The sequence below is a fragment of the Phragmites australis genome, chromosome 3 (genome assembly GCF_958298935.1).
Source record: "Phragmites australis chromosome 3, lpPhrAust1.1, whole genome shotgun sequence".
Classification (NCBI taxonomy): Eukaryota; Viridiplantae; Streptophyta; class Magnoliopsida; order Poales; family Poaceae; genus Phragmites; species Phragmites australis.
Window position 1 is genome coordinate 45,033,865 of NC_084923.1, and position 24,327 is coordinate 45,058,191.

The following is a 24,327-nucleotide window of genomic DNA, read 5'->3' on the forward strand; positions in this document are numbered from 1 at the left end:
GTCTGTTGGAGGCGAAAAAAATAGAAGATACTGCAATAGTGATAAGGGATGTTATAATAATATTATAGAGGATGCATTTTTAAAGTTTCTGTTGGAGATGACCTGAGTACGTAAGTGTTTCGCGTGATGTATTGGATTTCTAAAAAAACTGCAAATGAACCGTACCATCCACACTCAAGAGGGCGGAAGTCGGGAACCCCATCCCCATGAGAAAGGGGTGTTTCACCAAGGTCCATTCTTCCACGAACATGATTATCGAAAAGAAATCGGAAGAGCACGAAGAGCACGACCACCAGCAAGTTACAGACAACAACCGCTCCCAGTAGTAAGACTATCTTCTTTAGTAAGCATATCCTGGCAAAATGACATCATATTGCTACTATGTCTCATCCCAGAGTACACGAGAAGTTACATCAACATGCTTCTACATTTCATCCCGGAAACTACATCTAATTTTCCTACCAAGAGAAGCCAAGAAGGCAACACGGACGGCAGTGCATCATATGCTTCTATATTCCTACGCAGTCCAGCATTGCGCCACGCGGCTGCTGAAAACAGGGCAAAACAGGGGAAGATTTTGTTAGTTGTCACTGAACTGCTCTAGTTCAGTAAGCGACACTTGATGCTACTCAGCAAGTTCACTGGTGCTGCTGCAGCTCCGACGTGTTTCTTGACAGTCGTTGCGCAGGGGTTGGGCCTAGAATTGGAGGCGTTGCCCCCGTGTGGTTTAGCATATCCATGCGACTTTGCAAGATGATGGAGAATAGACAACCGCTCCAGGTACCCTAGCTCTGATTCCAGATCGTGTAACGTGGTTGCCTTCTCAGCGCTGAGATACACAGGAAAATTCATAAGAGTGACAAATCATGAAAGTATAGGAGCATCATTATTATTGCACTGATTGAACATCAAAATGGAATTGTGGAAATATCTATAGATGCATGCTTGCAAGTTAGTTATGACAAATTGAACAGCTCAAATGCTAAAGCATGCCCGTTGAAGTTGAACTATTGGTGTACCATACCTTGACAACGAACTTTCCAGCTCGCCAAACCTTGATTCAAAGGTTTCCAGAACTTCTGATAGAATTTTAGAGTCTTCCTTTCCTGAAGTGCTGGTCTGGTTCGGCAGCCTGGCCAAACACCACAAGATCAAGACTCAAGATCAATGTGAGATTGTAGTAGTGCCAAAATTTCACAGAAGTTAGAAATAAATCAACGGCTGGTTATGACATAGTTATAGCCTCTTAATTAACAAGTAATTACTTCTTTAGTCTTTTGTGTAACTCCTAACTCTGAAGACATTAAAACCTAGGAGAATGGCTTCAATTTTACAACCAGAAACCCATTCAAAAGAAAGAAAAAATGCTTACATGTTGTTATCCACAGAAGATAGAATGGCGTCACATGTGTCACTGAGTGCCAGTTTAGAAAGGTGGTACACAATGGTTTCACCAGAATCAGTAGCATTTGCCTCAAGAAGTCTAGCTGGCACAACAGGAAGGATACACTGAATAAGGCTAGTCGTCAAAACAAGTCTTTTCTGAGCTCGAGTCCCGAAGGTGCTACTTTTGATCGTTGCATTTTCACCATCTGCCTGCTATGCACAATAAATGTGTCAGATCACGGAAAAGAGATTTGCACAATAGAAGGGATTCTTACACAACATGGAGAAATCATATAACCTTCTCAACCAATCTTTTGGTAGCACGAGCCCAGTCCAACATAAATGTTCTACTATGCAAAAAGACACAACAAACATCAGCCCCCTAAAAATATGTATGTCAAGCGAAAAGGAGCTGCATAAACATTTTATATATATATATATATATAAAAAAGAAGCATGTCAAACTAAAAAACTCAAATGCATTGTTCATAGAAGGGTGGGTTCTAATTCAAAATCAACACCTTTTATGACGCATGCTCCCACACCCGATCATGACTTGTGCATGCCACGCTAAAAGATTTTCCGTTGCCCTTTTCCGCTTTTTTTGCTGTGAAACCACCTTGCCATGAAACTTGCCAGTGGGCAAAACACTTGAGTGTGAAGGTTTGCTTGCTGAGAGTATGATACTTTGCTGAGGACCAACAACCTGTCTATAATCATCATGTTGGCATATATCCGTTTTAATGCAGATATTCTCAGGAGCATTGTGTTCAAAAGACTTGGGCTGGGGGTCACCATTGCATTCAGAATTATCAAGTCCCAGGTGATTCTGGGTGGTACTGTATGTTGCTGTTAGCTCAACCTTCTTAAGCTCTGTTCCTCCAATATATGATGAGCTGGGGTCCTTGGACAAACTCAGGGAAGGCCCTTGAACATGAATAGTCTGTGTCATGGGTAGCTGCATGTCTGAATGTACAGTATTGTTTGAAGTATGTACACCAAAGGAGCAGTTTTCTATCATATCAGGTTGTGCTGACTGTACAGCTTTGGCTGCCATTGTCCCATCATGACATATGTAAGCCCCTTTTGGAAAAGATTGACTATCCAAACTAGTAGTGAACTCAAGATAAGGATTAGCAACACTGTCAGTCATTTCCAATCTAGTATCACTAGTGACACTCTGTTGTTGCTGTACTAAAGTATTGTCACTTGCGGGCAGCAAGGGACCTTTACCATTCAGGTTACTTTTTGAATTGGGCTCACTAATACTTTTGTGAAAACCCTGTAAAGGCAATCCAGAATTTGACATATTTTGCCACTGAGATGCTGAAGTGTAAAATAAACCACATGTTTGAGAAGTAGATCCATACTGTTCAGGAAAAGAAGAGCCATCAGATATAGCTGATTCGGGGGCCACAGTTTGCATATACGAGACGGCATTGATAAAGCATGTAGCAGAAACACTTTCCTCTAATTTGACCTTTCTATCAAGGTCGACGAAATTTTCACTGCATGTTAACACATTCAACATGATTACAATGCAATATACCAAATTGTGAAGGATGCTTAAGAACAGAGAATATTTTACTCAATAGAGATAGTGTGGACTATGTGCTAGTTTTAGTAGCAGAGTAAGCTACTATGGTCCAATCTAACTAGAAATAGCAAATGTCATTGGCAAATAAGTGTTTGGATCGTATATTTTTGTTACACACCAAAAATCTATCTATATAAACAGTAAAGACAATTAATATAGGTGGTAGACACCATCATGCTGATTCTGCTAAGACCAATATTAGTAATACAACATCACCAACTAACAGTTGTATCCATAAGTAGCACGACTTTAGATTTTATATTTAGAAGTACAATTCTAAACCTATGCATGGATTGCAGGTTTCTAATTTCAATTAAAAAATGAAATCAATGATATAAGGAAATTACAGCACTTCAGTTTACCTTTGCTGGAACATTCCATATGTTTGTGAAAAGGAATCAGTTGATACACCAAATGAATTTAGAAGCGAATCAATTTCCATTTGCTCTTCGCATTCATACAGAATGTGTGAGTTTTTTGAGCCACTATCCTCAGATCCATCCTTATTGTTCACAAATGAACTTGAAAGTTGATGTGATATATCATTTTGTCTGTTCTGCGTGCTTTGCATGAAACCAGAAGATTCTACCTGACCATGATTTGTTCCCCATTCAGCAGTTTGCATTTCATCTCGGTGTTCATAAACATGGCTTGTAGTGGACCCTTTCTGATGGGGCACTTCGAGCTCAAAAGATGGTCTGTGTTGCTCATTATTATTCATATTATGCGGGAGATCAGCAAAGCTCCGTAAGCCATAAACAGTGGAGGCATTTGTGAGGGTGGGCTCAGCATCTCCAGGGAAGGGCAAAAAATTTGAGGTGAAAGATGGGCTTGTTAAAGAGCCACTGTCCCAAACAACTTGATGTTGCGTGGTATTTCCACCTGAAAATTCTCCATGATTGAAAGTCAAGTCACTGCACTCTTCGTTAAGTCCATTATCACTGTTGGACGCTTCCAAAGCCTCTTGCATTTGCAAAAGAGCAGCCCAAGTCCCCTCCTGTGTCTCCGACATGCGGTTATTGCTTTGCAAAGGACTACTATGTGGGTAACCCGCAATTCCCGTGCTACAACTACTTCCAAATGAGATAGCTCTATCATCATTGTCAAAGGAAGTTATTTCGTCTGTATGATCAAGACAGGATGCATTGGAAGGTTTACGCCAGTGACCAATATTTACGTCAATATTTTGTGTTTGCATTCCTTGACATTCTCCAGGTCGAGGAGACCTCAAAAAGTGGTCAAATTGTTGGTATCCTCCCAGAGCAGGAGAATCATTATTCAGAACAAACTCTGGAGCACTCGCCAGAAAACCTTGGGATTCAAATCCCTGACTTGAAACTGAATAATTATACTGTAAAGCTCGGTTATAAAATTCCTGATTAGCATCTTGTGGAAAAACAAATGTACTTGAGTCAACTAACAAATCTTTTGCACCGGATCCATCTACATTTGCCAGAATTTCCACACAATTTCTAGACTGGGGCTGCAATTGCAAATAGGATGGGCCCCTAAAACTTGAAACAGGAGAGGTGTTCATGCTTTGACCAGCATCTGCAGACGATTGAACCGAAACATTTGCATAGAATAGTTAGAATTAAGAAGCTTAACAAAACCTGCACCAATCATAACACCCCAATCACTCATTTGCCATCTTATCACCTGCGAAAAAAATCACCTCACGTGCATCTAATAAGCAAGGAAAAGAGCAAATAACGCTTAACAAACTAGAACCGCGAGCTAGAAAATTATAAAGGAAAGCGTGCGCCATCCCCAACCCCAAGCTTCGCAACACATCACAAACCCCTTGAGCTCCAAAACGCACGATGGTGTCAACATTCGCACTGATGAACCAACAACTAGCCACCTCGAAGCTCAAGCTAATCAACCACTAGAACGGCTAGCTCAGCAACTAACCAACCACTATAACAGCTGAACAAGCCACCGACCGAAGTAAGCGTGCACGGGGAGCTGAAGCGAGGCCTTACCAGCAACGGGCGAGCCGGATGCGTAGGAGCGGAGCGCCGGCTCAGCGGCGAGCTCCTCGACCTGCTCCCAGCCGCGGGGCTGGCTCGCGGGGTTAGGGTTTTGGAGCTGGGAGCGGAGCAGCAGTGAAGGAAGCGGAGCGCAGTGGGAACGGGGAAGCTGCCGTGTGCCGACTCGTGCGCATTGACTTTCCTTTCAGTGTTCGGCGACCAGGCGGTGGGCCGCCCATCTGGGCCGTACCGGGCCCGGCCCAGAATGGTCCCGCTAATATACATATTTTTTTATCGGGAATATCTCTCCTCTCTCTTTTCTCTTCGATTTTTGCGTTGGATCTCCTGTGGGGGGGGGGGGGGAGAGTGTGTTTAGAGAGGGAGAGAGAGGGAGGGGACGTCGTCGGGTGGAGGGGGCGGGCGCGGGGGGCAGCGACCCGCGGCAGCCGTCGACTGCAATGTCGTACGCGCCGCCGAAGCTGTCGCCGCAGGACCTGCCCATCGACTACGCGGGCTTCCTCGCCGTCGTATTCGGCGTCGTCGGCGTCATGCTCTAAGTAGCGATCTCGCGCTACGCGCCTCCTCTCTCTCTCTCTCTCTCTCTCTCTCTCTCTCTCTCTCTCTACGCACCTATATCACTGCTCCGCTTCTAACGAAGTTTCATTCCGGGTACCGTGTAGATCTGGGCAAGTTAGCGGTAGATCTGTATGCTCCCTCGTGATTGCTTCGTTGCCTTGTAAGCGATGGATGGTGATGATGTGTTAAGGTTTACTGGGTGGGGCTGCGGCTATTTGGTTCGGTTGGTGTTGGTTACACGTGAAATTTGATCGGTATGTGTTTGCAGTACAAGGTGTGCTCGTGGATCGCGATCATCTTCTGCGCACAGTCGCTGGCAAACATGAAGAACTTTGAGAATGATCTCAAGCAGATCTCCATGGCTTTCATGTGAGTTTCCTTAACAGACATGGGGTTTATGCATTGAACTAGGGGTTTGGCTGGTAAGACAATCCTATACAGTTAGGATCTGGAGAGTTGTATAGCAACATATGCTACCTCAGTATGCCACTTGACCCTGACTGTCTGAATCATACTAAAAGCTAACCAATATATACGTCAGGAGCTCGTCTTTTACTTGTGTATACTTAATTCATTGTTAATATTTGTATGTAGCTTGTGCTTAAATTGTGCCCTATGAGCTCCTCAATTTGTGGGTTGTTTTAACGATGGATTGATGTGTGCCATATTTAAGTAAGAGTGTCTCCAACATAGCTATAAAAATTGCTCATGTCATCTATAGATAACACAATAGATAACCTTTCCAATGAACTAGCTATATCGTTTCCTCCTAATTTAATACAGGTCCAGATGTAATAGGGTATTTAAAGTATGCATGCGTCTTGGAATGCGCTATAGATTGACTACATGTTAGTAGCTAGCTTTTCTCTCTCCTCGCATTAACTCTCCTCCACATAGACAAAAATATGACGTGGAGATCCTTTTAGCTAGCTGACGTGGATTGTTGAAGACGCCCTAAGAATAACATTTCTGGCTATACAATACTGCTCTTGATGGGAGTTGGTGAGGATGTTATTGTAGGCATATTTTGCAAACTCTAGCATTTTTGTTGTTACTGATGTTAGAATGATGCTTCCTGACATCGATCTCACAATTACTTTTAACTTCAGCCATTGTGATTTTTACAAATTTAACACTCTACAACCAATAATGTCAATGTGTATTTGAGGGAAAATTTCCTGCCAGGGGCTGTCAGTTATGGCATCTCTGGAAGTTAAGGCCTCAGGTGAACGTGTCTCAACTTGTCCAATCTATTCTAAAATCTAGAGTTGCTGTGTTGCTACAAATTAATACTCCATTCAATCACAAGTTGTCATTTTAGAAATTCGTATGGCCTCCAAAACACTTTGGCCACCAATTTCTACTGTAATATATTTGTAAAACGAAAACTTAAGTAAGTTTGTAAAATTAGTATTTTTCTCAAGACAAATTTATTCATATAATTATGGTATGGCTGATCTAGATATTCACATTGGTCAAATTCAAAATAGCTTGACTGTGCACATTCTAGAAAGACACTTATTTTTTACCTAGGGAGTAGTAGGATTAATAACCTATATGTGCTTCACACTGTTTATCAAACTATCTTTCAACCAAAAGAAAGTATTAACCAGATGGGAAATCACATTGTGTTCTGTTGTTGTATGTTGCCTGAGCCAAAATTGAGCGACAGTTTGTCTTTACATTGCAAAAGAACTGTTATCAGCACCCACCATATATAGAGATTGGTACATATCATTGAACATTAGGTTATTAGTTAAGTTGGAGTGGTTGTTAGATTTCCCGAGTTAGCTTTATGGATATAATTTACTCTATTATGCAATCACAAACCGTTGATCTAATGCTTTGATATTACCATTGATCGTCGGTGTTCCATTGAGAGATAAAGAGGGGGGGGGGGTGTATATTACTGAAGAACGGTTACATGGCACAACTTAAATCAGCACTGTGGATTAAAAAACTTGGGCCTGTTTGGATTGCAACTATATTTGCCACGTCTAAGGTTAGCCAAGTGTGGCTTGCCACAAAAAGTGTGGCTAACAAATTCTTAGCCACAAAAAGTGTGGCTGTGGCAAAGTTAGTCGAAAAATTGAGTATATGACGTGTGGGCTAGGAGGCTAACAAAGTGTGACTTGCCACAGTTGTGGCAGTCAACTAAACAGTTGTCTAAAAATCTATGGTGTGACTAAGCTTAGGCGTGGCAAGATTAGGCTCAAACCAAACTTGAATTTTGACTGATCTGCAGTTTTTTTGCTCAAATTGATAGACATGGAAAGAACATGTTACGCTAGTTAGAATTAGTCTGACTTTATTTTTTGGTAACCACTGTTTATCAAACTATATATCCCAATGCTGTGTATTAATATAGTCACTTTATATTTTGCTAACCACTAGAAAATTATTGGTCAGTCCTGACATATGTATAGGTGATATGTTTGATTAATAGAGTAGATAAATGAAATATAAAGATTGCTTTCAAAAAGAATTGTCAAGCAACCAGATATACCTAGGAATAAGATAGGGAGGACCTACATAGCAGCACACTTTGTGTTTGCATGACTTTGCTTCTTTAGTTAGGATTTTACTTTCAAAAATAGTTTTGCTAAGATTATGCTTTTAAAATATTATATTTGCAGTAGTCTGTTTTCAGAAAGAGATCCCACCTGATCATCTTTCCTTAACCTAACTGCACTGCCAAACGTACTGTGCATGTATAATGCCATGTTAGCAAATCAAGAAATTAGTTATACTCCCACTGTTTCACAATATTATCCCATCCTCCTTGGAAGTGCGTTTCAAAACTGTTTGTCCATTTTAGAAAGCATAAGTGTAGTTATTTTAATATTTCCACTTTACCCTTACTTTAGCGATGTGAAAGAGGTAAATTGATTGTAGCATGTTGCTCAATAGGGTTATGTGTGGTCATTACTCATCAACCTTTTTTTAGTATTGATGTTTATATGTGCATGATGGGCATATACAGATATTGTGAAGGGGAATAAAGTACCTTGTTTTGCCAGTGAAAAGTAGTTTAGAATCAAGTTCGTCATGAAGTTAGGCTGCTTCTGTTTTCTACTTTTGGTCCTTAATTCCCTTGTATGTTCATAGATATTTTCTTTCTTTCTGAGAACCAGGATGTTTCTCTATGTAATTCCATATTTGGATTGAAAAGTTCACCAAAATTTCTAACATTTCCAGGTTCGCTGTTATGGGTTTGGTGACGAACTATTTTGCCCCCCCCCCCCCCCCTCGTCCAGGCAGTACAAAGCGCTAATCTGTGGATGCAAACCATGTGCCCCGTGAGACATCTAGTTGAATTTTTGGTACCTCAAGCTTTGCTTGCAATGCTCACATTTCTGAATGTCTAATTTGGGCACACATCAAATGTACCACATCAGTTGATGGACTGATACATGCATGATCCCCAATAATTTATTTGTGCAGCACTTGTTCTCCCAGGTATTATTTTTCTTGTAGATTCACTATTATCAACATATCTCCATGTGGTCAAAAGAGTTTTGGCGCCTTCCTCAGTATGTTGATCAATGCTTCTTGAACTTTCGGGTTGCTTCATGCCCCCTCCCCTTCTTTTCTTTCTTCTGTTTTGTTGGTTTCTCTTTTGTTGCTGCGATAACTCTCATTGCCGTCCTAAAAAAAACGTCCATTGTCATGCATTCTTCAATAGGTTACTTCTGATTTGTCGTCGTGTACATGCGTGCGCTCATGACCAGAGACAGTCCATTTCATTAAAAAAAAAAATCTACCTTGACTAATGTTTACATTATCGTTGCTATATTTCATTTGCTTTCTTTTATTGGATTGGACAAGCAATCACTTTCACTCTCGATCTTGCATGCTCAGTATTATCTGTACAGCCTCTTCCCCCCAGCTGCTTGGAAAGCATGAGCCATAAAAAAAGGTCATGGAAATCGCCATCCAAGAGAAGCGGTTTTGTCATTCTGGATACCGATGAGATCACAAGATATCAATCTTTAACCAAGAATCTCGAGACATGGCTACACGAGGTACTCTCTGTGAAGGCTTATCAGCTTAATAAGTACTACAAGATATCTCGGCAATCTCAGTATATAGTATATTGATTATGACCACGGGTAATTAGTAGACATTTTTGTTATGAATAGATATTTTTAGATATAACTATGTGATCAATTACTAAAAGTTATGTCTATTAAGAAGAGATATCTTCCTAATAGATATGTTTTTTTATCATATTTTTTCACCATATATAAGTATGTAAATACTATAATCAATAAATACAATAGTTCATTTGCTACTTTATTATCTCTCTACAATTCTACTTTGCAATACGTTATTAGCACGACCTGAGTCAATAAGTAATGCATCGCATTCAGCGATTCTCAAAATATTTCCTTGTCTCTTAGGAAGATTTTAGAAATATTTTGATTTCCTGTAGTGTAGAGTTTGTGGTGTATATGTCCACTATGTACATTTATTTCATCGGATTGACTCCTGTAAAAACCTATATATAGAATTGAATAATTTGATATGAATTTTTTTATCAGATATATAAAATATATACAAATTGTATGTAATATCATATTGGTGATACAATATTGTATTTTAATATTTAATGGGACGTAGATAATTTAGTATCTAAGGAATTGGAAGATTAGATAAGGTCTCCAAACATATCGTGTGAAGCAAATTCGATAAACATTTTTTCCTTACTCATGGGATCTTCTGGTTACAGAAGAGTCTGATTGTTACTTGGTTATTTTAGAATTTGTTGTGAACAACTAGTCTCCTTGGTGGAGTCAGTTTAAAGATTGAAGTGTGCTTTAAATCTTTTCTCTTGAACATGTCGGTTATGTTCAACAGATTACAAATACAGATCAACTAAATATCTTGAGTTGTGGTATTTCTTAGTGGAATGCTTGTAGCATACACACTTGCGACAAACATTAGATTTGTCAAGTTGTGAAAATGCACTGACCTTGATCCGGTGCGCAGTGCTTCTACTTCTTGTTGCGTTTGCGTTTACCATTGAAGTTCTTTGGATGACATCTAAAAGAGTCATCAAACTTGTTGTTATTCTGAATATTAGCATATACTTCAGGTAAAGGAGTAACGCAAATTAGACGCTAATGATGATTCCTTAGAAGGAGGTCATCATGCTTTTTGCCTTAAAGTAATACATGAATTAAGTGAGAATAAACTTAGTATTTTTGCACGGAATTGTTGCTGTAAGATCCTATCCCTGTGAAGCATAGTTGATAAAGTTTTATCTAGCATTTTTATATTTGTAGGTTTTTTTTTGCAAAAATCGTAATTTTAAGCAGATTTTATGAACAACATGATTGTGATTTCTGACGAACTTAAAGTCCTAGAGTCAGAGTTGTGTCAATGCATGACTTGCATCGGACAGAATGATTGCCTACTGCTGTTCATATCTGGTTTTGAGAGCTAGCCATATGGTGCTCCGATTTTCTTTTATCAGATACTCAGATTTGATATCCGGATGAATATGGTGTCTTATTATGTACAAAGCTCCATATTTAACTTGATCTTGTAGCGGTAGATCTCCCCCTTGAGAAGGTAGAAATGCTGCTACTATTATACGAGATGTAAGACTGACCTTAACATCTATTGCTCATGTTGTATAATTGTGAACATAAAATGCGAGTTCATCGAACTCTTGGACGGTCATTGTATCATACATGAATTTGACCATAGATTTGATTAATTTATTATAGGTAAATTAAAAATTATTATGGTAATGTTGTAATAATGATGCAAAATTTGTTAAAGTCAAGTTGAGACTTGAATTACATAGTGTAGATCTTAAATTATGTAGCTAACATGTTGAAGATAATCACCAAATGTAGTGTAGATTTTGCAGTAGTAGGAGACATAATTCGATATTTATCAGTAGATACCTATGTTCCTATTACCTTGTATTATGCTAAGTATAATATTTGGGAGAACACCTTGAAGGTAATCATTAAGTCAAGATAAAAAAAATGTAGACTTTATAGTAACGGTGGATAATCTGTAAATATGCAGTATATGTCATTGTTCTATTACCTTGTATTTCGTAAATATTAAATAGAGATAATCACATAAAAAGTAATCACCAAAATGGTGTAAACCTCAAAAGTAGTGATTTAACTCTTTGACGTTAGTCACCAAAATAGTGTAAACCATATAGCAATGGTTTAACACTTTGATGGTAGTCAAAAAAATGATGTAGATCGTATAGTAGTGGCGCGAGTAATTCACTGTTATGAGTATAATCTGTAAATATTGCAGTAGATTTCATAACATTCACGACCTTGTGTTATACCGATATTAGTTGAGGTAGTCACTTAAAATTTTGTATATTAATTTTGCTTGAATTAAGTACTTTTGAGCATAAAAACTCTTTATACTTAATTAAGGTGAATTAATATGTAATTTTGCAAGAAAAATCTTAATTGCAAAATTGTCACGATCGTTAATTCAATTGTATGTTATAGGGAATGCTTAATAGCTAACACATTGAACATTATAGATTTTCCATAAAAATATAGTCTGGAATGCATATTTACATGATGTAAATATAATACATAATACGATGTTATTCTCAAATACCTGAGGGCCTAGAGCATAATTTTATAGAAAGTAAATTAAGGATATCGTAGTTTGCACATAGCTTGAGGGCTTAGATGCAAATAGCATGTAATACATGCAATTGTATATGTCACCTATGCAATTCCTGAAGACATGAGGGTCTGGAATATATATTTAAATGAGGTAAATTGAGCATAGTGAAATATTTGCATAGTCAGAGGACTACATTGTAAATGACAGAATATGTGTCATTTTCTTTAGTCGGTTATGTATTTTTTGAGAAATATAGGGGCTAAAATGTAAATAACAATGAATTATTATTCTTGTTTATTCACCGACTTTACAATTAACAGAAATTTGAAGGGCTTTTATGTAAAATTGCCATGAGCCTTATCCCTAATCGAAGAGATGGAGGACGCGACTGGCGGTTGCTTGTTGCGGGATTTCTACCGTCGTTGCAGCCGAATGGCTGGTGTGAGCCTGGCCAGCCACGGATCATCGCTCGTTAGGCGTGTCCGACGTGTGCCACCGTCGTGTGGTGCGAGCCTTTGTTGGATCCGCCGATTGTTCCCGCAGGTGGGGTTGCTGGCTTTCGGATCGGCCAACTGGCACGCTCGGCAGACCGTTGGACGTCGTGCCGCTGCCCGGACGCTACCGCATTGTTGTCGCTCGGGTAGGCCGTCGCCGCGTGTCGCCTTGGAGAACCAACGCCGACGGCCACATCATTCGGGTGGTTGTCGCGGGAGGGCGTCATCGGTTAAGTGTCGTCGCCGTCGGATAGGGCACCGCCGCTGCCATCATGGAGGAGATCTGATATTGCATTTACAGATAACTTGCTAGCTTAAATAGCGCAACTCCAACACCACCACCTATTATTCTGAAACATCACATATATATGTATATGACCTTGTAGAATGATAGATCACATACAACTATCATATTATATTGATTCCATTGAATTATCAATAGTTATCTATGACGATAGTTCTGCATGTATTTGCTCAAATGAAAATAGGTTACATAAAGAGCAGTATAACCAAACATATTACTCATAAATTATTCTATCCTCATAATGGAGAGATAGAAATCTTGCAAACTAAGTCATATGATAATCTTGCTGATTTATTCACCAAGTCCTTACCAACTTCTACATTCCAAAAATATATTCACGGAATTGGTACACGACGACTGCGAGATTTCCAAGGTTCAGGGGGAGTTTATCTAAAAAATAATCTGCCTTTTTCCTTTATGAGTTTTTCCTATACGGTTTCTCCTATAAGGTTTTTAGTGAGGTAATATCTACACAAGATCATATATTATATCCCTTATTTTTTCTTTCGAGGATTTTAAAGGAGGTATCAAAGACATCTATTGTTTTCTAAACTCGCTTATGAGTTTTTTTAAAGGTTTTCTCATATGCGTTTATTGAGAGACAATAATCAATATGTGATGTACCATTTTCTCTTTATTTTTCTATTGAGTTTTAAAGTAGTTTTAACAGCATGTCACTAGTATTTCTCTTTTTTTTCAAGAGGTTTTTGAAGGTTTTATTATAATCTATAGATTATAATTATTGTTCTCTAAACTCATTAAAATAAGTTTTTCCAATTTAGGTTTCTTATATGAGCTTATAACGAGGCAATAATCAATATATGCCATGTCATTTTCTCCTTATATTTTCTATTAGGTTTTAAAAGAGTTTTAATGACATATCAATATTATTTTCTTCTCATATTTTTTCAACCGGATTTTTAGAGAAATTCTAACAATAATCTTATATTCAAGATAATTGATCAGGGGGAGTGTTATGAATAGACACTTTTAATATAAAAGTGTGATCAATTATTTAGAGTTGTGTTTATTGAGAAGGGATATCTTCATAATAGATATATACTCTCATCATATATTTTCACTATGTATAAATATATAAATACTATGATTAATAAATATAAAAGTTCATTTACTACGCTATTGAATAATTTTAAGAGTTTATTTACTAGGCTGTCTCCCGATGTTCATTTACTACTCTATTGAGTAATTTTATTGAAGGCTGTCTCCCGATGTCCTTGTCGACTTTTTCAACGCATGCGTATGCGTAGCAGATCAACACTACTACTTTTTTTCCTTGTTTTATTTGTTTGCGTGGAAGACCACGAACTGTTCGCTGTGCTTATTTGACGGATCCTGTCGCTCGTGCAGACGGTGGCGTGTCTTATACTACTTTTATTGCATTCGTGTAGTTATTAACTATAACCAAAGTTGTACAAATGGATTGTACGTGATAACTTTGTATCAACTTAGCCACAAACAGTAGCACACCGGTAGCTTGTTATTACAGTAGTCCTTTCGTAGTACTGAGTCCTGAGTGTAGTAATGGAGGATGGTGCGAGTGCAGGCCGGTGAGCCATAAATATTCTTTGCTCCTTTTCTGAGCTTATTTTCCTCTCCGGCTATAAGGCAGTGATTGACAACCTTCTCTCACCACTGTTCTCAGTGATTGCCAACTCACCACCTCTCAGAGAGAGAGAGAGAGAGAGAAGCGTAGCCATGGCAAAGGGACACGTCCTGGTGCTGCCGATGCCGTGCCAGGGCCACGTCACGCCGCTCATGGAGCTCTCCCACCGGCTGGTGGACCACGGCTTTGAAGTCACCTTCGTCAACACCGAGGTGGACCACGCGCTGGTGGTCGCTGCGCTGCAGGCGTCGTCGGGCGGCGAGGCGGCGCTTGGCGACGGCATCCGCCTGGCGTCCATCCCGGACGGGCTGGCCGACGACGAGGACCGCAAGGACCTCAACAAGCTCATCGACGCCTACTCGCGCCATATGCCGGGATATCTGGAGCGGCTCATCGCCGACATGGAGGCCGCCGGGAGGCCCAGGGTGAAGTGGCTCGTCGGCGACGTGAACATGGGGTGGTCCTTCGAGGTCGCCAAGAAGCTCGGCATCCGGGTCGCGTCCTTCTGGCCGGCGTCCTTGGCGTGCTTGGCCATCATGCTCAAGATCCCCAAGTTGATAGAGGATGGACTCCTCAACGACAACGGTAAAGCTATTGTTTTTACCTGTTCGTGCAATCTTTACTTTTTACCTGATCAGTTGTTAACGCACTAATCGAGGATAGATCAAGCTAGTCTCTATTTAAAATTTTGTTAATGATCTGTCTAACAGCAACACATGCCTAGCTAGTCTGACTTAATGCAACTTGCAACTTTGACATTTGTCGCACGCGCTTGTCGAGTCCATTCTAACGTGTCCGGGAACAAAAAAAAAAAAACGCGCGTACGTGTTGCAGGCCTGCCACAGCGGCACGAGACGTTCCAGCTCGCCCCGGGGATGGCGCCGCTGCACACGTCGCAGCTGTCGTGGAACAACGCCGGAGCGCCCGAGGGGCAGCACATCATCTTCGACCTGATCACCCGGAACAACAGGCTCAACGACCTCGCCGAGATGGTCGTCTGCAACTCGTTCCACGAGGCTGAGGCCGGTGCGTTCAAGCTCTTCCCGAACGTCCTGCCCATCGGCCCGCTATTCGCCGACCGGGAGTTCCAGAAGCCCGTGGGGCACTTCCTGCCGGAGGACGAGAGGTGCATCAAGTGGCTCGACGCGCGGCCCGACCGGTCCGTTGTGTACGTGGCCTTCGGCAGCATGGCCATCTTTGACCCGTACCAGTTCGAAGAGCTGGCCGAGGGGCTGGAGCTCACCGGCCGGCCGTTCCTGTGGGTGGTGCGGCCAGACTTCACCCCCGGCCTGAGCAAGGTGTGGCTCGCCGAGTTCCAGCAACGTGTAGCCGGCAGAGGCATGATCGTCAGTTGGTGCTCCCAACAGCAGGTCACCTTGAACCCATCTGAACCCACGCCACCTGTTAATGTTTGGCTCTTTGGTGACAATGTGATGGACGGCTCTATCTGCTTAATTGTGACAGGTTCTGGCGCACCGTGCGGTTGCGTGCTTCGTGTCGCACTGCGGGTGGAACTCGACGATGGAGGGGGTGAGGAACGGGATGCCGTTCCTGTGCTGGCCCTACTTCTGCGACCAGTACCTGGACCGGAGCTACATCACCAACGTGTGGAGGACCGGCCTGGCAGTATCGCCCGGCTCGGACGGCATCGTCACCAAGGAGGAGTTGAGGAGCAAGGTGGAGCAGGTCATCGGCGACGTCAAGATCAAGGAGAGGGCCCGGGTGTTCATGGACGCGTCTCGCCGGTGTATCAGCGAAGGCGGCTCCTCTTACGAGAACTTCACGAAGTTCGTGAACCTGCTAAGTGAATGAGGACCACTTTGCTTGTACCTATGTAGCACGGATTATGTCCCATACATGTGCCATAATGTGTTGGTGTTGTTCTGTTAATGGAAAGGGCATAGAAAGGGCATTTTTACTATTTTTGGAAGATTTTAAGAATTATAACTTGGGTGGTACCAAAATTTGGTACCTCCAAATATATAATTTGGTGGTCTCTCATGGTACCTCGCAAGAACCGTAAAAAGGCTCGCATAGGAAACTACTATATGGACAGATCCATCAAAATATGTACTTAATTCACAATCAATTATCAGACTGGCTAATTACAAGCTCATGCATCGTCTGTACTTACTTGATAGATCTAAGGTAGTGTTTGGTTTGGTTTGGTTTGGTTGGGCCATTTGTAACGTGATCGGTTTGGTTAGGGTATTTGTAACGTGATCTGTTTACAGCGTTAACCGATTCCATTAGTTATTGTTGGTTTCAGCCCAAATGTTATCGAATATCACGTAATCGGATATGAGCCCAATACGGCTCCCACCACAGCGTAATCAGATCTACCGTAGTCACCTCCTCTCCTCATGTTTCATCGTGCCCTCCTGTGCCGGCGGCCAGCACCTATTGCCTGGCGGCCACTCACCTCACCGCCTCCTCCATTCCCCACCAAGATCCCATCCCTTCCTGCCTCTCTTCCTCTGCTTCCTCCGCTCTCCATCAGCCCTCCGTCTCTGCTGAATCGTTTCCCACTCCTTTGCGGCGGCCGCTGTTGGTGAAATAGGATCGGGGGTTCCCCGATTCCCGGGGCCAGGTCAGCAGCAGTGCCACGTGGCGCCATGCCTTAGGGGTCACCTCCCCGGGAGGTCCCCGAGGGCCCAAGGAAGACAAGCTCCGGGAGACAGTGCTCGGGGCTGTGGTCAGTGGCCCCCGAGCACCCAGGTTCCCCGATAGCGAGAGAAGCTAAGTTCCGGGAGCGAGTACTCGGGGCCCGGGTCAGTGGCCCCCGAGTGCTCGGAGTCCCCCGAAGACCCGACATGAACGGTACCGGGAGAGAGTGCTCGGGGCCGTGATCAGTGGCCCCCAAGCACTCGGTTCCCCGAGGACCTGAGGAAGACAGTTCCGGGCGGCGGCGTGCTCGGGGCCACGGTCACGTGGCCCCCGGTACCCAAGCTCCCCGAGGACACGAAGTCAACAGTACCGGGAGAGGGTGCTCGGGGCCAGGAGTAGTGGCCCCCGGGCACCCAAGTCCCCTGATGACCCAAGATAAACAGTACCGGGAAGAGGGTACTCGGGCATAGCTCCCGGGCACCCACAGTTCCCCGACGACGTTAGAAGCCCCTTGTCGCTGGACCCCACAAGGGCTCAGCGGTGAGATGTCAATCGGTGGGAGGCCCATTGCTACCTCAGCAAGAGCAGAGGCTTGTCACTTCCGACCACTCCCCCCATGCTTATCGTCGGTCCCTGCCACCGCCTAGCAGGGAGGCGTGGGAGCATTCAATGCAGCAAGACTTATCGCCAGCCCCCTTGCTGTGTCAGACTCCCTCTGACCCAGCAGCGTGCGGGGTGGCTCAGAGGCTGCTCGGCGGGCCCCCTCCCTTGCGCCTGCTAAAGCTGGGACGTGAAGGCCGACGGGACAGCTCAGGGGGTGTGTAGTCAACCCTTGTAACATCAAACTGTAGCGTCAGGATAGCTGCTCTCTATTTATGTTTATGGGAACTTGCGCCCCCGGCGGGGCACGCAAGCCTCCCCCAGTTGTATAAAAGGGGGAGCACTCCATCAGGAAAAGAGAGATCTGGAAGGACACCTTCGGCCCCCGGACTCTCGGATTCTGACGGAGAAGACTCAGGCTCGCCCTTTCAGAGGAGAAGTTCGTCAAGCTCAGAGAGTCCGGCACTTGAAGATCTGGGCTCCAAGTAGATAGACAAGAGATACCATTGTAATACATAGCTCCCGCCCAGCTCCGGGGCGTTGGAGATCCAGAAAGGGCATTCCAGGAGCCCTCGTAATACAATAGCATGCACACAGGAGTAGGGTATTACGCCTCCGCGCGACCCGAACCTGTCTAAACACCATATAGTCTTCCTTAGTGTCCACCGGCCTGATCGGTTCCCACCTGTTTCATCATCCAAGGGGGATTCAGGATCATCCCCCCGGCCGAATCTCTAAAAAGGGGTCTCTCGGGATCCCTGCGACTGGAGTTATCCTCCGACAGCTGGCGCGCCAGGTAGGGGGGTTGCATCCCTGTTTCCACCTTCTTTTTCCAAAAAAAGATGGCTGGTGGACACCATCTTCTTCGACGCCCTGATTCGGGCTCCAAAAAAGAAGCGGGAAATGGGGCCCAGGCAAGGGCCCCAGCTCCGACTCATCTTCAACAACGACAACAGTCGGCCAGACGGGCCATCAAACCCACAGCAAGTGGCAGGCGCTCCTGCCGCAAGATCGACATCAGGACAACGCCAGGCGCCGGTGCGGCGCCGGCCCAGCTTCGGCAACACCGGTCCTGGGAGTGCTTGCGCTGCAAGCAAAGCACTCCCTGGGCATCCGCCTGTCCAGGCGGTGGGGCAGATGCCAGGCTCCAGCCGAAGGCTGCTAACAGTCCTGTGAGTTATCACTCGTTATTTATCACATCAGTATGAGTCTTTTTTCCATACGTCTATAGCACTCTAGTTCAGAGTTTTTCCTCTGGAACCCATATGTTTAATCTGCCTGGTGAGTTGCTCGACTCGTGCGTGAAGGCCAACGGCACAGCTCAGGGGGTGTGTAGTCAACCCTTGTAACATCAAACTGTAGCGTCAGGATAGCTGCTCTCTATTTATGTTTACGGGAACTTGCGCCCCCGGCGGGGCACGCAAGCCTCCCCCAGTTGTATAAAAGGGGGAGCAATCCATCAGGAAAAGAGAGATCTGGAAGGACACCTTCGGCCTCCGGACTCTCGGATTCTGACGGAGAAGACTCAGGCTCGCCCTTTCAGATGAGAAGTTCGTCAAGCTCAGAGAGTCCGGCACTTGAAGATCTGGGCTCTAAGTAGATAGACAAGAGATACCATTGTAATACATAGCTCCCGCCCAGCTCCGGGGCGTTGGAGATCCAGAAAGGGCATTCCAGGAGCCCTCGTAATACAATAGCATGCACACAAGAGTAGGGTATTACGCCTCCGCGCGGCCTAAATTTGTCTAAACACCATATAGTCTTACTTAGTGTCCACCGGCCCGACCGGTTCCCACCTGTTTCATCATCCAAGGCGGATTCAGGATCATCCCGCCGACCGAATCTCTAAAAAAGGGTATCTCGGGATCTCTGCGACTGGAGTTAATCCTCCGACAGCGGCCATCTCCGTTGGTGGTAGCAAGGTCGAGAAGGAAGGCTAAGTAGAGTGTTACACATTCTAATCTGCTAATTTGATGTGGAATTTGAATTTTTGACCTTTTGTTCATAATTTCTCACCCACCTTGTGATCTCGTAATTGGGAATTTTCCTCTTTGTTAAGCATATTTGTTTGCCTCGGATGGATGGGGAAAGAATTCTGTAAGTTTGATGGATTCAATCTGTTCTTAACTTTTATGGATTCAATCTGCTGAGAAAAACGTTTTATTCAGAATCGTTGCTTCAGTTGGAGTAAAGGCCATTAATCCTCATACCGTTACCTGTACCCCAACCAAACAAATCGCGTTTTTACCCATTCACTGTGTTATTTGATACCATTACCGTTTGCGTTTACAGATTCTAACCAAACACTACCCAAAAAGAATCGACGGATGGAATAGTGATAGACTTTTTTTTTTAACGACGGATGGAATCAAAATAACCAATGATGTTCTCCTAAAAAAAATCTATGATGAAGGACCCGTCAGCACGGTGTCCTCGACTCGGCTACGGCCCACCGTACTCGTATCACCGATCGGCACGGGGCCCGGACTGGACTTGGATTAGAGCTCCCGCTCTAGGCTCTAGCCGCCGCGGCGTTATCTGATGCCCGGACGCTAGCAGAACCCCTGCCAGGCGCGCGCGCGGGGCACGCGGACGCCGCGCGGCCGTTTCATGCACTCTCACTCACCCCCTCTGCATATGCGATGGGCACGAACGAGACGTGGCACTTGAAGGAACAGTTCAAGCTCGATCCGCTTCTTATCCTCCCTCCTCGCGACGCGTCCATGAATCCTTCCGAAAAATCTTTCGCTGGCAGAACACTCGATCCAGAGCTTTGGACCGTTGCGAAACGCTCCACTGTCGTTCCTGGCTTATGTAGATCTTGGTTTGATTACTCTAAGACGAAGGCTAATGAGGCACTCGCTTGCACAGGCAGCTAGCGGGTGGATCACGTACGGGGCATGTTTGATCATCCGCCTAAAGACTGCGCCCTCTCTCTCATACTGTCAACTGCCAACTTTTTATTCCCTGTAATGCTTCTTTCTCCTTTTCTTATTTTAGACAGGAATTCCCTAATGCCTCCTTTTCTTTTCTTTTCTTTTTCTTTTTTTGGGAGGTCTTTAAAAGCTTATTGCATACTCGACGGCGGCGGCACGGCCCAAATATCCCGGACACGAAGAGAAGCTCGCTCGATGCGCGCTGCCAGACCACCGCCTACCCTGCACAGAAGACCCGGTGGCCACCGCTTTCTCTTGCACAAGTGGTAGCGGCAGGCGGCAGGCGGCAGCCCAGCGCGCGGGTGATGATTCGCCTTGCGAAAACGACGAGCGCGCGTGCGGACGAGAGGAATGCCAGGAACCGCGCTCTTACTGCCGTCAATTCTTTTTCTCTAACTTATGTTCTTTTGGAGTTGCCATCACTTCCATCCACGTCCTTGATTTGTCTTCTTGGATGCATGATTGCACTTGGTCATGGCTGATTTTTGGATTATGTTCCATTTCCTTTGGAAATTGCTAAATCTCACCCCGAGCGTTTTAGAGGGCTCCAACACCTGAATTGAATTTTGGTGTCTCAGATTTGCACCAAGATTTGTGCTTTAGGGATTGTGGGTATAGTAGTTAAGAAAAATTGAAGTGTTTTATAGTCTTCTAACACCTGAATTTTATGTTACAGTTAGTTTATATTGTAATTACAATTACTTTACACATGAGTTATAATAATGTTTTGTGTAATTTTTTACTAATGATGGTGTAATAAAAATACGGGTGTTAGAGACCCAATAACACCTGATTTTGTATAAATCTAATCGGAGCCGGATATCAAAATTAGATCACTGAAAAATCTAATCGCACTCACCCATGAGGCACGATCACGTTTTTCGGTACCTGCTTGTCTGGTGATGGCAGGTACGCTTTGCGGTGATGTTCATCCGCATGTCGACTTAACAGTTCTTATTCTCTCAATCTCTATCTACTGTCTGCTCAAAACACGTCATCAACACTAAGAATCAATCACTGAGCATTTGGCCACATCACAAAAGCAAGAAGAAAGGACCGATCGGCCACCACCACAAGAACAACCAGAGAAGACTCTCTCAGATCTCTCTCAGATCAAGATATCTACGGGAGACAATCCGATGAAAGAGAAGATGTGCTTAGTAGATAGATGTACCACTAACTCTATACTAAGCGAGACTAAATATTTTCAAACTCTGAAAAAGAGTCAAGGAAATGTTTTGACAATCACGAGACGCGATGCTACGATTGTTAGCTCTGTTCGCGTCATAATCACTCTCCTTATGGGTACTAAAATTACAATCAACGATGCACTCTTGTATCTCGATTCAACATGTACCCTACTAAATTATAGAGATATCCGTCAAAATGGTTTCCATATCAAAACACATAATGACAACAAAGAGGGATATCTCCTCATTACCAAAAATAACAGATATGCCAAACAAATAATAGAGAAAAATCCATCTTTATCTTCAGGCTTGTACTATATATACATCAAACCCGTACCACATGTTGCGTATAAGGTAATTTTTCAAAATGTTGATATATTCTAAATATGGTATGATCACCTTGGTCATCCCAATGTCGGGATGATGCAAAAAAAAATTCAGCAGTTCAATTGGTCATGGGATAGATACTGCCAAATTCCCACAATCTTCGGATTTTGTGTGCACCGCAGGGAAATTGATTTTAAGACCCTCTTATCTTAAAATCCGAAGTAAAGCACTCAAATTCCTTGAACACATTCAATACGATATATGTGGTCCTATCCAACATTAACTGGACCATTCAGTTACTTCACGGTTCTCATTGACGCATTTACACGATGGTCACATATGTGTCTTTTGTCCACATGAAACTATGCTTTTACCAAAATAATTGCTCAAATTATTAAATTGCGAGCACATTATCTTGAACATAGGACACAATCCATTTGAATGGATAATGCGGCTGAATTCACCTCATGTGCGTTCAATAATTATTATGGCCCTATGAATTCAAGCCCAGCATTCATTACCATACGTTCATACTCAAAATGTTTTGATCGGATCTCTCATCAAGAGAATCAAGCTCATTGCACGACCATTATTACACAATTGCAACATATCAACTTCATGTTGGGATAATACAGTTTTACACGCTGCTGACTTAATTCAATTATGACACACTGCATATCACACTGCTTCCCCACTGCAGTTAGTACGTGGAAATCCTCCAAGTATTTTCCATCTGCAAAAGTTCGATTGCGCTGTATATGTACCGATCTCACCACCATAGCGTACGTCAATGGGCTCACACAGGAAATTGGGGATCTATGTAGGGTATAACTCTCTGTAGATCATAAAATACCTCGAGCCCCTCACAGGGGACCTATTTACAGCCCAGTACGCTGACTGTATATTTGATGAAGAGTATTTCCCGGCATTAGAGGGAGATTTCAAGTACCAGAAAGAATGCCAGGAAATCAATTGGAATACCTCAGACATTTCCTCCTCAGATCCACGTACTCAAGAATCCGAACTCCAAGTTCAGAGAATCATAAATTTGCAAAATATTGTAAATAATTTGCCAAATGCATTTACTGACAACAAAAAATCCTATATTCCTGCTAGAAATGTACTGAAAAGAGTGGAGGTACCAAACAAAATCACTCAACTCCCAAATCAAAATAAGAGGGTGAGAAGTACGATCACAAAATATAAATGTTCTTGCAAGCTACCACGGAAACAAAGTTATCTCTCCTCTAAAATAGTAAATGAAAATCAATGTCAAGTTGAAAGACACGCAAGGCATGTGGATAATATACATCCAGTGAATGTTCAACATCCACATCCCAGCATAACTGTGTACACAAATACTGATGCTGGGACATCGGAACACCCAGATTCTATTGTAATGGGAAAGCATGATGAATCAGAAAGGGTAAATGAAATTTTCATAAATTATACTGATTCTGGAGAATCATTTGACAGAAAGACTACAATTATCGACACATACTTCTCCTCAAATATTGCAAATGACCTTCTCAATGATCCAGATCTCAAGAACATGGCAGAGTGATGCAAGCGCTAGGACTGGACACAATGGAAAGATGCAATCTAGGCAGAATTTCACTCGCTCTCCAAAAGAGAGGTATTCACATCAGTAATACCTACTCCTCGTAACATCTTTCATGTGGGATATATGTGGGGTTTTCATACGCAAACGGAATGAAAACAACGAGGTGGGAAGATATAAAGCAAGGTTTGTAGCACAAGGGTTTACGCAGAGACCTGACATTGATTTCAATGAGACTTATTCTCCAGTGATGAATGGAATCACGTTCCGATATCTAATTTCATTGGTATTACAAAATCATCTATCTATGCAGTTGATAGATGTAGTGACCGCATGGGTCACTTGATTCGGATATATATATATATATATATATATATATATATATATATATATATATATATATATATATATATATATATATATATATATATATATATATGAAAGTCCCCGAATGACTAGACATTTCAAATCCAAACGTAAATCGCAACATGTATTGTGGAAAGCTTAAAAAGTCACTTTATAGCTTAA

The 24,327-nt window shown here is 42.9% G+C and overlaps 2 protein-coding genes and 1 pseudogene across 8 annotated transcripts; 2 read left to right on the top strand and 1 right to left on the bottom strand.

The window, feature by feature from the left end:
* Window positions 1-321: 321 nt before the first annotated feature.
* Window positions 322-5,120, bottom strand: LOC133913345 (uncharacterized). 7 transcript variants are annotated; one of them, XM_062356476.1, is made up of 7 exons: window positions 4,969-5,120; window positions 3,346-4,534; window positions 1,908-2,894; window positions 1,685-1,733; window positions 1,373-1,596; window positions 1,025-1,132; window positions 322-829 (listed from the first exon to the last, which is right to left on the bottom strand). In XM_062356476.1, exons 2-7 carry the CDS (start codon window positions 4,518-4,520, stop codon window positions 601-603), a joined length of 2,772 nt encoding a protein of 923 aa, XP_062212460.1. In that variant the 5' UTR covers window positions 4,521-4,534; window positions 4,969-5,120; the 3' UTR covers window positions 322-600. The 7 variants fall into 7 exon arrangements, with proteins under 7 accessions (XP_062212460.1, XP_062212459.1, XP_062212458.1 ...); XM_062356475.1 differs by having other exon boundaries at window positions 1,373-1,599; XM_062356474.1 differs by having other exon boundaries at window positions 1,685-1,736.
* Window positions 4,987-9,526, top strand: LOC133910776 (protein Asterix-like; annotated as a pseudogene).
* A 3-nt stretch (window positions 9,527-9,529) lies between these two features.
* LOC133913347 (UDP-glycosyltransferase 83A1-like) lies at window positions 9,530-16,499 on the top strand. Its single transcript, XM_062356478.1, has 4 exons — window positions 9,530-9,557; window positions 14,618-15,163; window positions 15,413-15,948; window positions 16,043-16,499. Exons 1-4 carry the CDS (start codon window positions 9,545-9,547, stop codon window positions 16,388-16,390), a joined length of 1,443 nt encoding a protein of 480 aa, XP_062212462.1. The 5' UTR covers window positions 9,530-9,544; the 3' UTR covers window positions 16,391-16,499.
* Window positions 16,500-24,327: the final 7,828 nt, after the last annotated feature.